The sequence below is a fragment of the Cyanistes caeruleus genome, chromosome 2, assembly GCF_971803275.1.
Source record: "Cyanistes caeruleus chromosome 2, bCyaCae1.hap1.1, whole genome shotgun sequence".
Classification (NCBI taxonomy): Eukaryota; Metazoa; Chordata; class Aves; order Passeriformes; family Paridae; genus Cyanistes; species Cyanistes caeruleus.
The window spans coordinates 99,150,585-99,163,990 of record NC_141702.1 but is presented as its reverse complement, the minus strand read 5'-3'; the positions used below and the strand labels follow the sequence as shown (position 1 = coordinate 99,163,990).

At 38.3% G+C, this 13,406-nt stretch overlaps 1 protein-coding gene across 2 annotated transcripts in view; it reads right to left on the bottom strand.

Annotated features, from left to right (window-relative positions):
- The window catches only part of CENPF (centromere protein F), a 35,495-nt gene extending 30,541 nt beyond the window's left edge, over positions 1-4,954 (bottom strand). Inside the window, exons 1-4 of one of the 2 annotated variants that reach the window (XM_023922831.2) lie at positions 4,611-4,954; positions 3,922-4,125; positions 2,390-2,586; positions 995-1,110 (exon numbers count right to left, since the gene is read on the bottom strand). In XM_023922831.2, the coding sequence (XP_023778599.2) occupies positions 995-1,110; positions 2,390-2,586; positions 3,922-4,083 (475 nt within the window). In that variant the 5' untranslated portion in view covers positions 4,084-4,125; positions 4,611-4,954. Of the gene's footprint in view, positions 1-994; positions 1,111-2,389; positions 2,587-3,921; positions 4,126-4,407 lie in introns of both variants that reach the window. The other variant, XM_023922832.2, reaches the window with a different exon arrangement.
- Between the last annotated feature and the right edge of the window lie 8,452 nt (positions 4,955-13,406).

The window sequence follows — 13,406 nt, the reverse complement described above, 5'->3', positions numbered from 1 at the left end:
CACAATCTGCCTTAGTCCAACCGGTTTTTCACCCAGTCCAGCCAGGTTTCTTACCTCTATGGGCCTATGGGACCCTTCTAGCTTGAAACATTCTAGGATTCAATGATCTTAATGAATTTGAGACTCCATCTTTCAAAGGAAAACATCTCCCCAGGAATACAATTTTAAATACAGTTAGGTAAATCATTTTAATCTTCTCCCTATTTCAGGAGTGCTGTGCTTAGTGGAATGCAGTGGAACTGCTCCCCTTTTCAGATATGCATAAAGAAAATAAAGGAACAAGAATGTAAGAGATTATATCAGATTTCCCACTGGAGTAAGATTGAGATGCCACACTCAGAATATTTGTTCATAGCACTGAAAGTGGTAAATAACATGTATAACATTGAACACATCAAAGATTTTCAGCATAAAGAGAATCAGGGTGTCTGGCTACAGAATTCTCCACTTAAGGAAACTTCCTGTTGTTTTTCCAGTTCATTCAAATATTTTAAATCTTTTTGATGTCACTAATTTGAAGATAGAAGTGATGCTTTGAAATGGATACAGACCATTAATTGCATAGATTATAATGCATAGTAACAATCTAAGCAAAAAAATGAATTTCCAAAGAAATAACACATTTAACTGTTGACTGCATTTTAGTTAAGGTAACTGTGGTACAGGGAGAAAGAAATCTGTTTCCCAGGACATGAAGGGAAAAGCTGACACCAGGAACAGGTATTCAAAAGACTGCCGCAGTCTATCGACGGATACTTTATTACTATTCCATGTTCACCAACGCAGCATTGAAAAGATGTAATATTTGTGATGTGTTCAATCTGCACTAAATTTTTAGAATTGAAACCTAGGGTGCTACAAATTAGATACTCTCATAATAGCTTATGTAAGAGAGGATAGGCAACTCAGTAAAAGTGTAATGTTTGAAATACTCAACCTTCCAAGAAAACTGACAGTCAACTATCCGTTCTGGCTGAAGAAAAGGATCATTTACCATTACTACTTTGAACTGGTGTTAAAGGAGCAGTAGAACTTTTCTGTGGAGTACCATTGAATGATACATCTCCTACAGTCAATGTGTGCTGACTTCTCTCAAGCTCACACTTGCATCTGTTTAGGAAAGAAGCAGAAGCATAAATTAATAATGGAAACTAAAAATTAATTAGTTATTTTAAGAACCTAACATACATTAATAAGTTATATGATTCTAAGAACTTAAAGATCAAGTCAAGACACATCCATTGAAAAATTCTAGGTGATATAACACAAAAACATGAAAATATTTTATTTAAAGTTCCAGTGTACTTAATCAAGTACATAGGAGGCAAAGCTAAAACACAAAAATCAAATTCCAAGCAGATGAGAATCAGTTAGAACTGTTTGAGGTTTGACTGTATGAAGCTGTAGTTCAGCTAAAAGTACCCAAATGACTGTAAGCACTGAGAATATCAAACTCTTCAGTGAACATCTTTATGGCAGGAAACACAACTTTCAGTTGTTATGTTCTGATACCACACACTTTCAGAAAACTATGCATACCTCATAATCATGCAAGGGAATACTCTCCACTCAACAGGCTATTTTTCATGTGTCCCATTCACATCACTACTCAAAACACCACAGCATTTGAGGGACTTTTGTGAGCTTGAAGAGTTACCAGGGCATCCAAGGAAACCATATTACTTCAGAGACCATAGGACCACTTCAGGAGCACTTTTGTCCTGCTCAGTGAGCACAGGTTGATGATAGTCCCAGTGCCAGTCCCACTGCATCAGTGACTCCACATCTGCCTTTCCATCCCCCCACTCTTTTACAGCTCAATGCTAAGAACTCCTCTCCCAGAGGACTGTCAGTTGGGATGAAGTGGCAAATGATCACACACCAAACAAAATGCAGACAAATACAAAATCACAAACAACTGCCAAGAATGAGTTGCAATGCAGTAACTGGTATTTTGCAATGAACAGTTATGTAAAATAATATAATGGGAAGGGAGAACACAGGAAACAAGACTTAATTTTGGGAACAGATAAATAGAACACATATCCTCAGTTCACAACCTCTTTGTCCCAACATTTGACAGCAGATACAGAGAATGTTAGTGAGGTTCAATCAACCCTGTTGAACCTCACTAGATTCTTTACTAATGGATCTCAGCAACTCCTTGAACAAAGCTGGTGTTTCTACATGCCATAAATAGTGTTGCATTATTTCTCACAGCTGTCAAATAACTCTCTTTAGTTTTCACAAAAATCAAAGAGAAAAAAAAAAAAAAGGAACAACATGGCTTCCTCTTTATTTGCTTCTATTAGGAGCTGTATGAGGCATTAGCAAAAACATGACAAAATAACCACTGTAAATATGTTAGAGACATACAGCAAGTCCTCACCTTTTCAGTTCTTGTTCTAGCCTTTCAATGTCCTTCTTGCAGGAATTCAGTTGACCTGACTGAATGTTGACTTGAGATTCTTTTATTTGAAGATCATGTGAAATTTTCTGCTTTGCTTTCTCAAGATTATCACACAACTCCATCAAGCTCTGGTTCTCTCTTTTCAGTATTGCAGATTCATTTTTTTCATTTTCAACCTAGTTGGAACAGAGACATTTTTGAAATTAACAACTCCTCTCTATACTTCAGTGCATTTATTATTTTAGTAACACGAACTTTACATGCTTTTATTTTCTTCCTAACACTTTAAAATCCTGACAGCTTAAAAAACCTCAGATGTACACATTGTTTAAATATTCTTGGGTGTGAACAAAACCCACATTTCATAAAATTCAACTCAGTGACATTAACAGTTTCTATTTATTGACAAGATATGAGCTCTTCAAAAAATTCATCAATCCCTAAATACTAATAATCATCATTAGTCCACATTCTTCACTGATCATATCACTTCCCTTTCCAGCCTATCTTAAGCAGACAGAAGATGTTGGACCTCTCCACAAAGTGTGCACAATAATTATCAAAGGTCACAGCATTGAAGACAGAGTCTGGCAGGAAAGATGTCCTTCTCTACCCTGGAGGAGCATCCAAGGCACATCATCTTCGGCACAATGTTGCTCTTTTGACCAAAAATTGTATTTCCTGCTGCTTCTGAGAGTCTTAAAGCACCCCTTCTTTTTTTGGGGGGAGCACAGCAATTCCTTGGAATGGTTGAAACACGTTCCTGGAAACTCAGGAAGAAACTGCTAGGCTTAAGATTTTCTAGAAAGTTGTAGCAATCTAAAGGGACTAAGACACAATCTTTGTGTCAGCTCAGTCTCTGAGCTGAGCTGTAGTCAAATATTCAAAAAAAAAAAAATTGAACTACAAATGGGTCACTGCTGACCTGAAGCATGGCAGGACCCTGACTGATCAGGTCTTTAGTCCCCTGGCTAGAGGGCTGACAGTTAGATGAAATGTAAAATCACAGCCGTAAAAATTAAAAGGAGCACCAAATCCTAAAACTCAGTCTCTACAAGGAAAAAAAAACTAAGGAATAACATAAACTAAGATTTTAGGTAGTCAATTACCTATTGTAAGCAAGGTGAAATAAGAAGAGGCTACCAACTGAGCAACTCTGGTATATGAAACAAGCCCAGTCACTATCATGGATTTTAACAGGTATAACAATAGAATGTTTATTCTCCTAATCATAAAGAGCTGTAGAAAACCTTCAAAGTACACATAAATATCTAGAAATAGACAATCATACCAAACAGATAGGAAGCAGGAATTATATTAACAACCAAAAAGAAATAAACAGAGGGAAGAACACGATCAGTATTAATTAAGATAAAGACAAACAAATTCTGTGCTACCTTGCCTTTCAGTCAGGGAGAAGCAGCAAAGCACTAATCCATTCCATAACAACAGCCACCAGAAAATAAACTGTTATAACATTGTTTGGCATGGAAAATGGCATTTTGCATTACCTTCTGCTTCTGTTTCTGCAAAGCTGCCTCCAAAGTCTCTAGCTGGTATTGCCTTTGCTGACGCTCCTTTTTAAGCTTATCCACTTGACTTTCCAGCTCATGGATCTTCTGCAGGACTCTGGGGGAGAGGCCCTCTTTCCACTCCTCCACAGCCCAGCTCATACTGGCCGGATTCTTGTTTCACATAAATGGATAGTGTTATGCCTGAAACACAAACACAGCTACAGTGAGACCTTCCAAGAGGTTAAGTAAGCGTCGCTTTTAAAGAAACTGCATTTTTTAAGCTTAGTAGCGATTAGAATTCAATATTCCATAACCTTATTGACTAGGCTTCCTGATCTAAACAACAAGCAGCACCTTAAAACATTAGGTCCTATTTTGACACACTTCTACGCAGTTAAGAGAAGATTATAAAATCTCGCTCTAAAGAATCTCTGGGCAACAACACGGTTTATACTCTTACGGCTGCGTTCGACAGCTATTTACCTCAGGTGGCCTCCGTGCAAAAACACACAGCTCCGTACGAGGCGTCAGCGACGCTTCTTTATTTACTTTTCAAAACAACGCAGCTGTGCTGGGGACATCTCAGACTAACTAAAACCAGAGACCAACGACTGGCAGAGAGAGCCCTAACGGGACGGAGGCTGCCTGTCACCATCAGCCCCGCACCCAACCACTCACTCACTCACCGTTAAGCACCGACCGGACCCGACGACAGCGACTCGAAGCCGGCGATCCCTGCCGGCACAGCCGATGTCCCCAGCCCCTCACGGCCGGACGCGCTCCCGCCGCGACTCAAACCCAGCGCCGCCGCCCCACGGCCGTTTGCACCCGCCCCGCCATGCCGCAGCCCTGCACGGTGATTGGTCCGATCGCCACGCTACACGCCAGCCTGCCGCCAATGGAAGCGCAGCGCGGCGGCGCCCGCCCTCCTGAGTGGCTGGTTCGGAAGCGTTCAAACTCCATTGGAGGCGGCGGCGCAGGCGCACGGAGGCGCCGAGGCCGCTGCCCTCAGCTGGGTGGGGCGGTGCCCGCAGTTGGGCGGGGCGAGAGGCGGGGCGGGAAGGGGATGAGGGTGGGGAAAGGGATGAGGATGACGATAGGGAAAGGGATGAGGGTGGGGATGAGGATGGAGTGGGGTGTAATGGTGGTGTCACATTTTTGTCCAAACCCACTTTCCCGAACCCAAAGAGAACCTGAGAAAAAAACCTTTTTGAGAAAAGGAGCGACAACGCGCTATGCCGGTCCTCATCCATTCACTGGGAAAGATCAACAGAAGGATCCTGAAGTGCTTACTCCTCAGTTCTGCTCCTGGGGCTTGTTTTTTCTTTAGTTTGGTTTTTGTTTGGTTTTTTTCTTTTTTGCTTTTTTTTTTTGGTTTGTTTTTTGAGAAGATGGGAGGCAATTTAGCCAAATATTACACATTTTCTACCCAGAAATACAAACACAATTAAAACACCCCAAATAGTTTGTAAGTATGGTCTAACACAGAGCATAGAATGGACATGGCAACAGTGAAGGCTGAAGGATTCTAAAGTTCCCGTGAAGCTCCCTGGGCACCTGTGACTGGTTTTTCAAATCCTCTGGTATTCCCCCCCTACCCCATGACCATCTCTCTAGAGGGAGTTTTGGATTGTTTCTTTCCATCAGAATCCGTGACTTGTGATTCTACAATCTGATTATCATTTTACCTATTTAAATGTACTACCTCCTGTAACCATTTTGAGAATATTTACTCAAGCACTGTTCTTTTAATCATATTTAGGAAACTGAGTTAAACAAATCTTCCCTGAAAAGTTAAACAGCTCACCAGTCAGCTGGTGAGAGCTCTAATTGTAAATAAATATGACACAACAAACTCACCACCACATTGTTAAAAAATCTCCAAACCCTCTCCTGAACAAAACAAGTCATTGCAGTGATGGAACTGATCCATCATAAATGCTTCTTCACAAATTACAAATAAAAAAAATAATAAAAAAAAAACAAAACAACCAAACAGGCTAGAAATTTCCATGGTGAACTTTATGCAAGTGTTCCTGAGGGATCAGCACAGAACAGCAATGGAGCAGGAACTACTTTAGAAAAGTGGAAAACCCTCACACAGTACTGCCAAATAATTAATGAGAGCTGAGAACCAATCTGAACTGAAGGGGATCCTCTGCATTGTGGACAAGGGGCAAATGTTCTGTAAGAATAAAATACCCATTATATGCTACTTTCAGTAAGTGTTTCCCATTGGACAGTAACAAATGCTACTTAATCAATTGTAGAAGCTGAAGAGTTTTCAATTTCTACAGATAATGTTACAATGGGACTACTGATGGACATGGAGCTCTACCATTTAAACCAGTTCATCATGATTAATCCCCCAGGGAAGACTTCAGTGAAACCGCTTCAACTTCCAAGACTGGTGGCATATTTTTCAGAAGGGAATGAATGAGTAGAGGGAGCCTCCAACATTCTTACAAGGCATGAAAAATGAAAATCAGCTGGTGTGTGCAGAGCTTTTAAGACACAGTCAGATTAACATCTGGATAATTGAAAGGGAACCTGACCATTGTTGTCAACTTAAATATAAGAAAACACTTCTGAAGCTGATTTCTAAGAATGGTCAGGTTTTCACTGGAGTAATGATTTACAAATTAATTCTTTCATATTTGACAACCTTTATGTAACCATTGCAGGAATTAACTAATTATCATGAAAGATAAAAAGACTCATAAGGAGTACAGAAACTTGCTTTTTCTTTTGCCACATCAACTTATTCTTCATAACACTTTTGTAAGTGTCAAGACATTAATTACCAGAAGTAAATATAAGATTAAAAATATTAGTAAATGTAAGATTGAATTATGAGATACAAGAAAAATATCAAATTCTCTGAAAAAATAATAAGTTATGAAGAATATTAATAGCAGCCATCAGTTTGTCTAACACTTGTAATTATTTTTGTTATTCTCTACTGGCTAGAATTGTTAAGATCTTTCCAAGAGGCTCTCAAAATCCCTTATTTTAGAGTTCCCCACGATTTTGAGCAAAGACTACCTCAAGTCTCATGAATTGGCTTTTCTCTGTCCTTGAAATTTCAATTCAGCTTTTGCCAAATGCCAAACATCACCATTTAATCACCTCACCTGCATTCTTTACTGCAATTTCTAATTAGAGTAGGTAAAACAGTAGGTAGAATAGAAAAGCCACTAAATGTTAAACTTGTATTGCTACAGCTTATGTCAGAGCATGTGAGGGAACAAAACCAGAAGGGAAAGAAAGGAAAAGAGTGTCTGATGAGAAAATCTTCCCCTGCTTGGATACTGCAAGAGGCAGAAATCAGATGGAGCTTTTCCTCCATATTCTTTCTTGCCGAACTCAGAATCAATCAGGAAAAGCCAAATTCATGTAAGTGTATATATAAATACATATGCACATCAAAGGGCACTTGGGGAGCTGAAGCAATCCCGTTCACCCAGGGAAAGATAAATGGGCTGGGTACTTTGTGTCTGATGGTGTTCCACCTTCCCAACTTCCCTGTGGAGGCACCAGAGGCAAACACTTTGGCAGGCTGGGTGTGAAAGAGAAGACAGATCATTTTCCTTAGCCTCACCCAAACCCCACCCTGTACTAAATGATGCCTCTTGCATCTGGAAAACAGAATTCCCCATCTCTGCCAATGCAAGAACGTAACTGAGAATGTGGTAGCAGTTCAGGTGTCAGTACTGCAGCTGCAGAGTTAAGTCTGCACTACTAGAACCCAGCGAGCTACTGTTGTAAAATATGATGTTTCGTTGTTTGTACACCCTTAGATTTCCTATTCTTCACATGGTTTTTCACAGAACACACAGCTTGTTTGGTGAACAGAATAAATGTTAAGGTGGATGCCATTGGGATGCATAGAGAACCTTACACCTTAAATTACTTAACAGCCTTTTGCCCTTAGAAAAGATTGAAGTGACCTGCACAATCTGTTTTCATAGTTTATTAACAAAATCAAGGACCACAGCATTTCACAAATTATAGCTCTATTCCCAACAGAAATGGGGGTGTTTCTCTAGTAAGTATTACTGTATACTTTATGTACCAATTGAAACTGTAACTGAAATGCTAATGCTGACACCTGTGCTAGGGTCTACCTGTAGTTGAGAGATGGGGATATCCAAGGCTAGATCAGAAGCCAATTTTATCGAGTATACAAGGTGTTTATATAGGGTTTTACTTGTGTAGCACTTATATAGGGTTCTATTTTTGGTAACAATTTCCCATTGGTTATACATTCTTCATGACATCAGTTACCTGGTAATAATTTCAAAGTTTCACAACATATTTCTTGGTCACTTCTACCCCAGGGAGCAGTTATCTGTGTCTGTCTCTCCCATGGTTTTGGTTTGAGCAGGCCTAAGATACTAGGCTCCTTTATCAGTTCTATTGTACTCTCTGTTTTATTCCCCATAAGGGTGAATTGGATGAATGCATTAGTGGATCAAATGCCTACAGTTGCTCTATTGTTTGGGATCACATTGGCTAGTACAGCTTATAAAACACCAGTGAGGAGGTTTCCTAGCACTGAGAAGGTGACTGAGGTTACCTAGCTTGTCTAAGGTGACACAGTGAATCACATGCAGGTGCTGTATAGGGACCTACAGGTTTGGCTCCTGGCAGTTTAAAACACTTCCTGGCAATGTTGCCACACTGCCACACTCCCTTCTGTCCCCCACTTACCAATGCTCCTTTGTGACAGCTTTGGTGCTGATCTGAACTGCCAGGTGAGAAGGTTAAACAGGTAAGAGGTATTATGCCAAGGCAAGACCTTTCTGGTAGCATCAGCATGTACACAAATACATTGGGCTGAAAACTGCTGCATTATCTGGTTAGATAAATGCTTGTCCCAGCTCAGCAGGTAAAACAGGGATATGCAGGAGAGAATGAAGAGGTCTGTGGGGACACTTGCTCATATGAGCTAAAACATTGTGTAACAAGACCCTAAGTCCCTGTGCTCTAGATCCCTAACACCTATCTGTCACAAATGATAGTAAGAAACCATTACACAATAAATGAATTCTTGTGTTTTATAACCAGTGTGTTTTGAAAGGATAAAACTATCTTACAGCTTCTGCTTTCAATTAAGTCTCTGACATATTAAGGGCAATTACTCCGAATAACTTTTATCACAGGAAAGTATTCTCTGACCTTTACATGCAGTGTAGTATTATTGTGATTTTTACATATTTATATATTTTATTTTTATTTTTAAATAATATACAAACTTCTGCAGAAATGTTAACCCCTGGATTTAGAGCTGATGAGCAGTTAGAAAGATAGACCCACTACAACAAACAATACTAAATTATTTAACCATATAAAGGATTGAAAACCAGGGTGCTTGTTAGTTGATATTAGTAAATGTTTGTTTTAAATGTAAATGTTACTTGTTTAGCACTTGTTGGTATATTGGAAGGGTGGAAGAGGAAAGCAAATATCTAAAATGAAGTGGTTTTTATGCAAATTAACACGTACCATCCTACCTGAAGATGGGTTTGCAATAGCAAATAGTATGTATATATATATATATATGTGTGTGTGTGTGTGTGTGTGTGTATGTATGTATATATATGTGTATATATATATATATATATATATAGCAATAGTTATAGTAATTAAAAGGTATTCATGTCTTTCTTTCCTGCTCTAAAAACATAATTTTCAAACACTATGAATACAGCCATTAGCATAATGTTTAAAGGGCTAGTATACAGTTAAGAGAATAATAAAAAATTACAGCAATTACATTATGATCTGACATATGAAGTCCATATTGTCTAGGGCTTCAAATTACCAGTTACTAAACTGTAAATATGATTGGAAAACATTTTTTTCTTTAATGGTGATTTCCCTCTCTTTATAGTTCTGTTGCCAACTAGAAATGACAATACCAAGCAAATATTTCATGCTGCATACGTTAACACAAAAAATTACTTTTTTTATACTGTCAAAAACTGTTGTATCTTATGGGCAATGAGTTATGAGATTTCAAAGAGCACTTGGTAAGTTGGGAACATGAATCCTTCAAGGTCCATTCTTTCCTAACTTGCACAGCTCTATAGCTTGCATCTCCTTTGGCCCCAATTTTTGTTAGAACAGTATGGTTAACCACACACAAGTACATCTACTTTGCATAACATTCTCTTCTAACCAGAGAGAAAAGCAGTTAAGAGAGAAGTGTGCTACATATAAACTAAAAGGCATGTACTTTTTTATAGCTGTCTCTGACTCCTGCCACATTCACCACCACCTTTTTAAAATGGGAAATTTAGAAAATTCCAGCTGGTAAATTAGATTACCTCTATTTCTTGTCAGACCTACCAAATGTTTGTTTTTCCTTTGGCTTTTTTTTATTTGGAGAAATAATTTTCTCCCTCTATCATCTATATTTATTTTATTAACTTTTCATTCTCACTATTTTTTAATTTCCCTTTTCCTCAAAGGCCACTCTTCCAGTGGTACCCAGCCATGATATTATTAATATGCATAATAATTAATATGTATGATTGCCTTCTCAAGTCTGAGCTCTGCTTCTTTGTTGGCTTCTCTATTCTAGGGTCTTGATCATTTATCATGGCTGCTCTTGCTATGCTTAATCTTCAGTTTGAACATCCCCTTCCTATAAAGTACTCAAATTAAAGTCTTGAGCTCATACTTTGTTTCTCCCTTGTCATGATCTGGGATGCACATAAGAGTTCAAGTTTTGTTTCTTTCTAATCACTGCCCCCAATTTCAGCTTTTTGTCATGGAAGTTGATTTGAGTTTCTATTATTTTTTGAACATCCACATGGTCCAGGAAAGATACAAATCCATATCCTTTGGAAACACCAGTTCTGTCAGTAACTACTTTTACATCACAACACACAGTATTGTATAATTTAAAGAAATTCCAAATTTCTGCTTCATTCACCCTTAAATATATTCCACTAACCAAGACTGTGGCATGATTTTTCCTTCTGGCAAAACATGACCTTGACTGACTGTTGACAAATGAAGTGGTTGCACAGTGGGTCTCTGCATTTGCAAACATGAATCACAGAAGCTAAGGTTGTGCCCACACACTTAAAAATAAATTAGGCTTCTAAACAAAAACAATATAAAATTCTCTGGAAAAAAAACAAAACAAACTTGCAGACAAAGTTTGTTTTATTTTTGGTTTGTTTTCAAGGTTTTTTAGGTTTTTTGGTTTTGTTTTTTTCCCCCAGAATCAGGTAAAGGCAGCTCTGTACAAACTTCTGTCTCACGGATTGTGTACAGTGGATCTCATCTGGATTTACATGGGACTGCTCTCTATTTGAATCCCTATAGATTACCTTGAGTACAGGTAATTCTGTCAGGTACTGGATACTCTTCTCCACGGTGTTCTGCCTGCTTGGGCACACTACTGGATCATCCTGGAAAGAACACCTCTCCTTCATGCTTGACAGGAGTCATCAGAACACTAAAAAACATGTTCAGCACACTGAATTCTTTCATATATCAGATGGCTTATCTGCCAGTATCTCCTGTTCAGCTTCCAGTTTCTTGCTCAGTGCAAGACTTCGAGAAGCCTTTCCACTCATCATTATTGCTGTTAAAAGATTAAGTCTTTACCTCATTTTGGCCCTGCTGACTGCTTGCCATCTGACTTAACCTGGCCTCTGACACAGGGCTTTAGGTCTGCAGCCTGACACCCAAGATTTAAGCTGAAATATGTGTCTTCAAACAATCAAGAATTCATTGGGAAGAAATTCCACTGTTATTTAGTATACACATATATTTGTTTTATATATATATGTATATATGTATAAAAATTTATATGTATTTATATGTAACTTTTATGCATGTACTTATCTGAGAATCTATACCTGCTTTGTGTTGTTACTGGTTTAGACAGCGAGATAATTAAAAACATCCCTTACACCATTCATGACAAACTAATCAAATCACATGTTAGCCTCTACCTATCTTAATGCTGACTCCAAAATTTTCCAGTGTTTCTCTGTGCAAAGTCTGATTATTTAAGACAAAACTACACTTCCTTATCCTATACTCACCATAACCACCCCAACATTACTTCTGCCATCTTTACAGGCAATCTCTACAGTGAGTTTTCAGTTGCCCAAGTAATTGTAGTAGGAAACTCATCTCAATCAGCCATAGTTTATGAGCCACTAACTGAAATGATCCAACAGACTAAGTATGGAAGGAGAAAACAACTGCTCCCTACATCTCAATGACTTTGGTTATCATTTTATCTCTTCACCTCTTCCAAGTCTAAATGCCAACAGTTTTATTTATATTTCCTATACTATTTTTGTATTAATCCTTTCCAGGAAAATGTTTTTATGTATTTCAAGTCTTTGCAGAGTATGTAGCTTATCACACAAATGACAGTCAGCATAGAAAATAATATTTATATATACACCTCTCAACATCCCAAATTGCTCTAATTCAGATAAAGTTCCCTGTTTGTTTTGACCAAAAGTGAGAATAAAAATCAGAGCTCTTTCAGAAACAATACACAGATTCCAAAAAGCTGAGACACATCCAGCTGAGGTTTTATTCTTTTACAATGCACATCAGAAAATCATTTCAGAAAACTTTAAAATATGGAGTGCTCTTGTATCCAAGCATGGATCCCATTTCACAGAGATAAGTAAACATCAATGGCTCAATTCAAGTTACACAGGTTTGTGACAGTCCCAAACCCACATTTTAGATTATGACTTTAGCTCTTTGCTTTCTCAAGAAACCATTTATCTCTCAGTAGTGACAAATTTTCAATGAGGTGCCCACAGTCAGACAGATAAATCCATGCTGAGATGCATGAAGATTATCAGAAGTGGGCAGGCACTAAAGCATCTATAAATCAGTGATGTATACTGACTTCAAGGCACACTGAAAAACTAAGTTCTGCTAAAAGCTAGGGTTGGTGTTTGGTATTTTTTTCAAGAGGACACTGTCTTCAGAAATTTGATGACCTAATACCATGCTAAATGGTACATTCAAAGATATCTAAATAGGTAATCCATGGAAACTCTAAAAATGTTATTCATTCCGTCACTGGACAGGAGTAACAGTTGCATAGTAAGCTACATTCATGGTCCCAAACCCCTTTGGCATACTGGCAACCATGGAATCAAAAGTTCATTACTATATTCACAAATACTAAAAAGTTTTTTGTTTTACTGCCATCACTGGAGAGCTGAAAAGGCACACAGGTATTAAGCAAGTCCTCGGGCAGAATATAACTCTAAGCAAACTAGAATATCCAACACAGTGTAGTTTATTTGCGCAGATAATCAACCAAGACTTTTTCTGGACTACAAAACTGGGTGCTGGCTTACTTGTGATAAGCCATAGAATACTATAACATGTTAGCTCATGCTTGGTGGCAACAGGTTTGTTTTCCTAGGTTGTGTAATCCAAATTCCTTTTCTAAGAGATTATTTTGAGAAGCACTATTA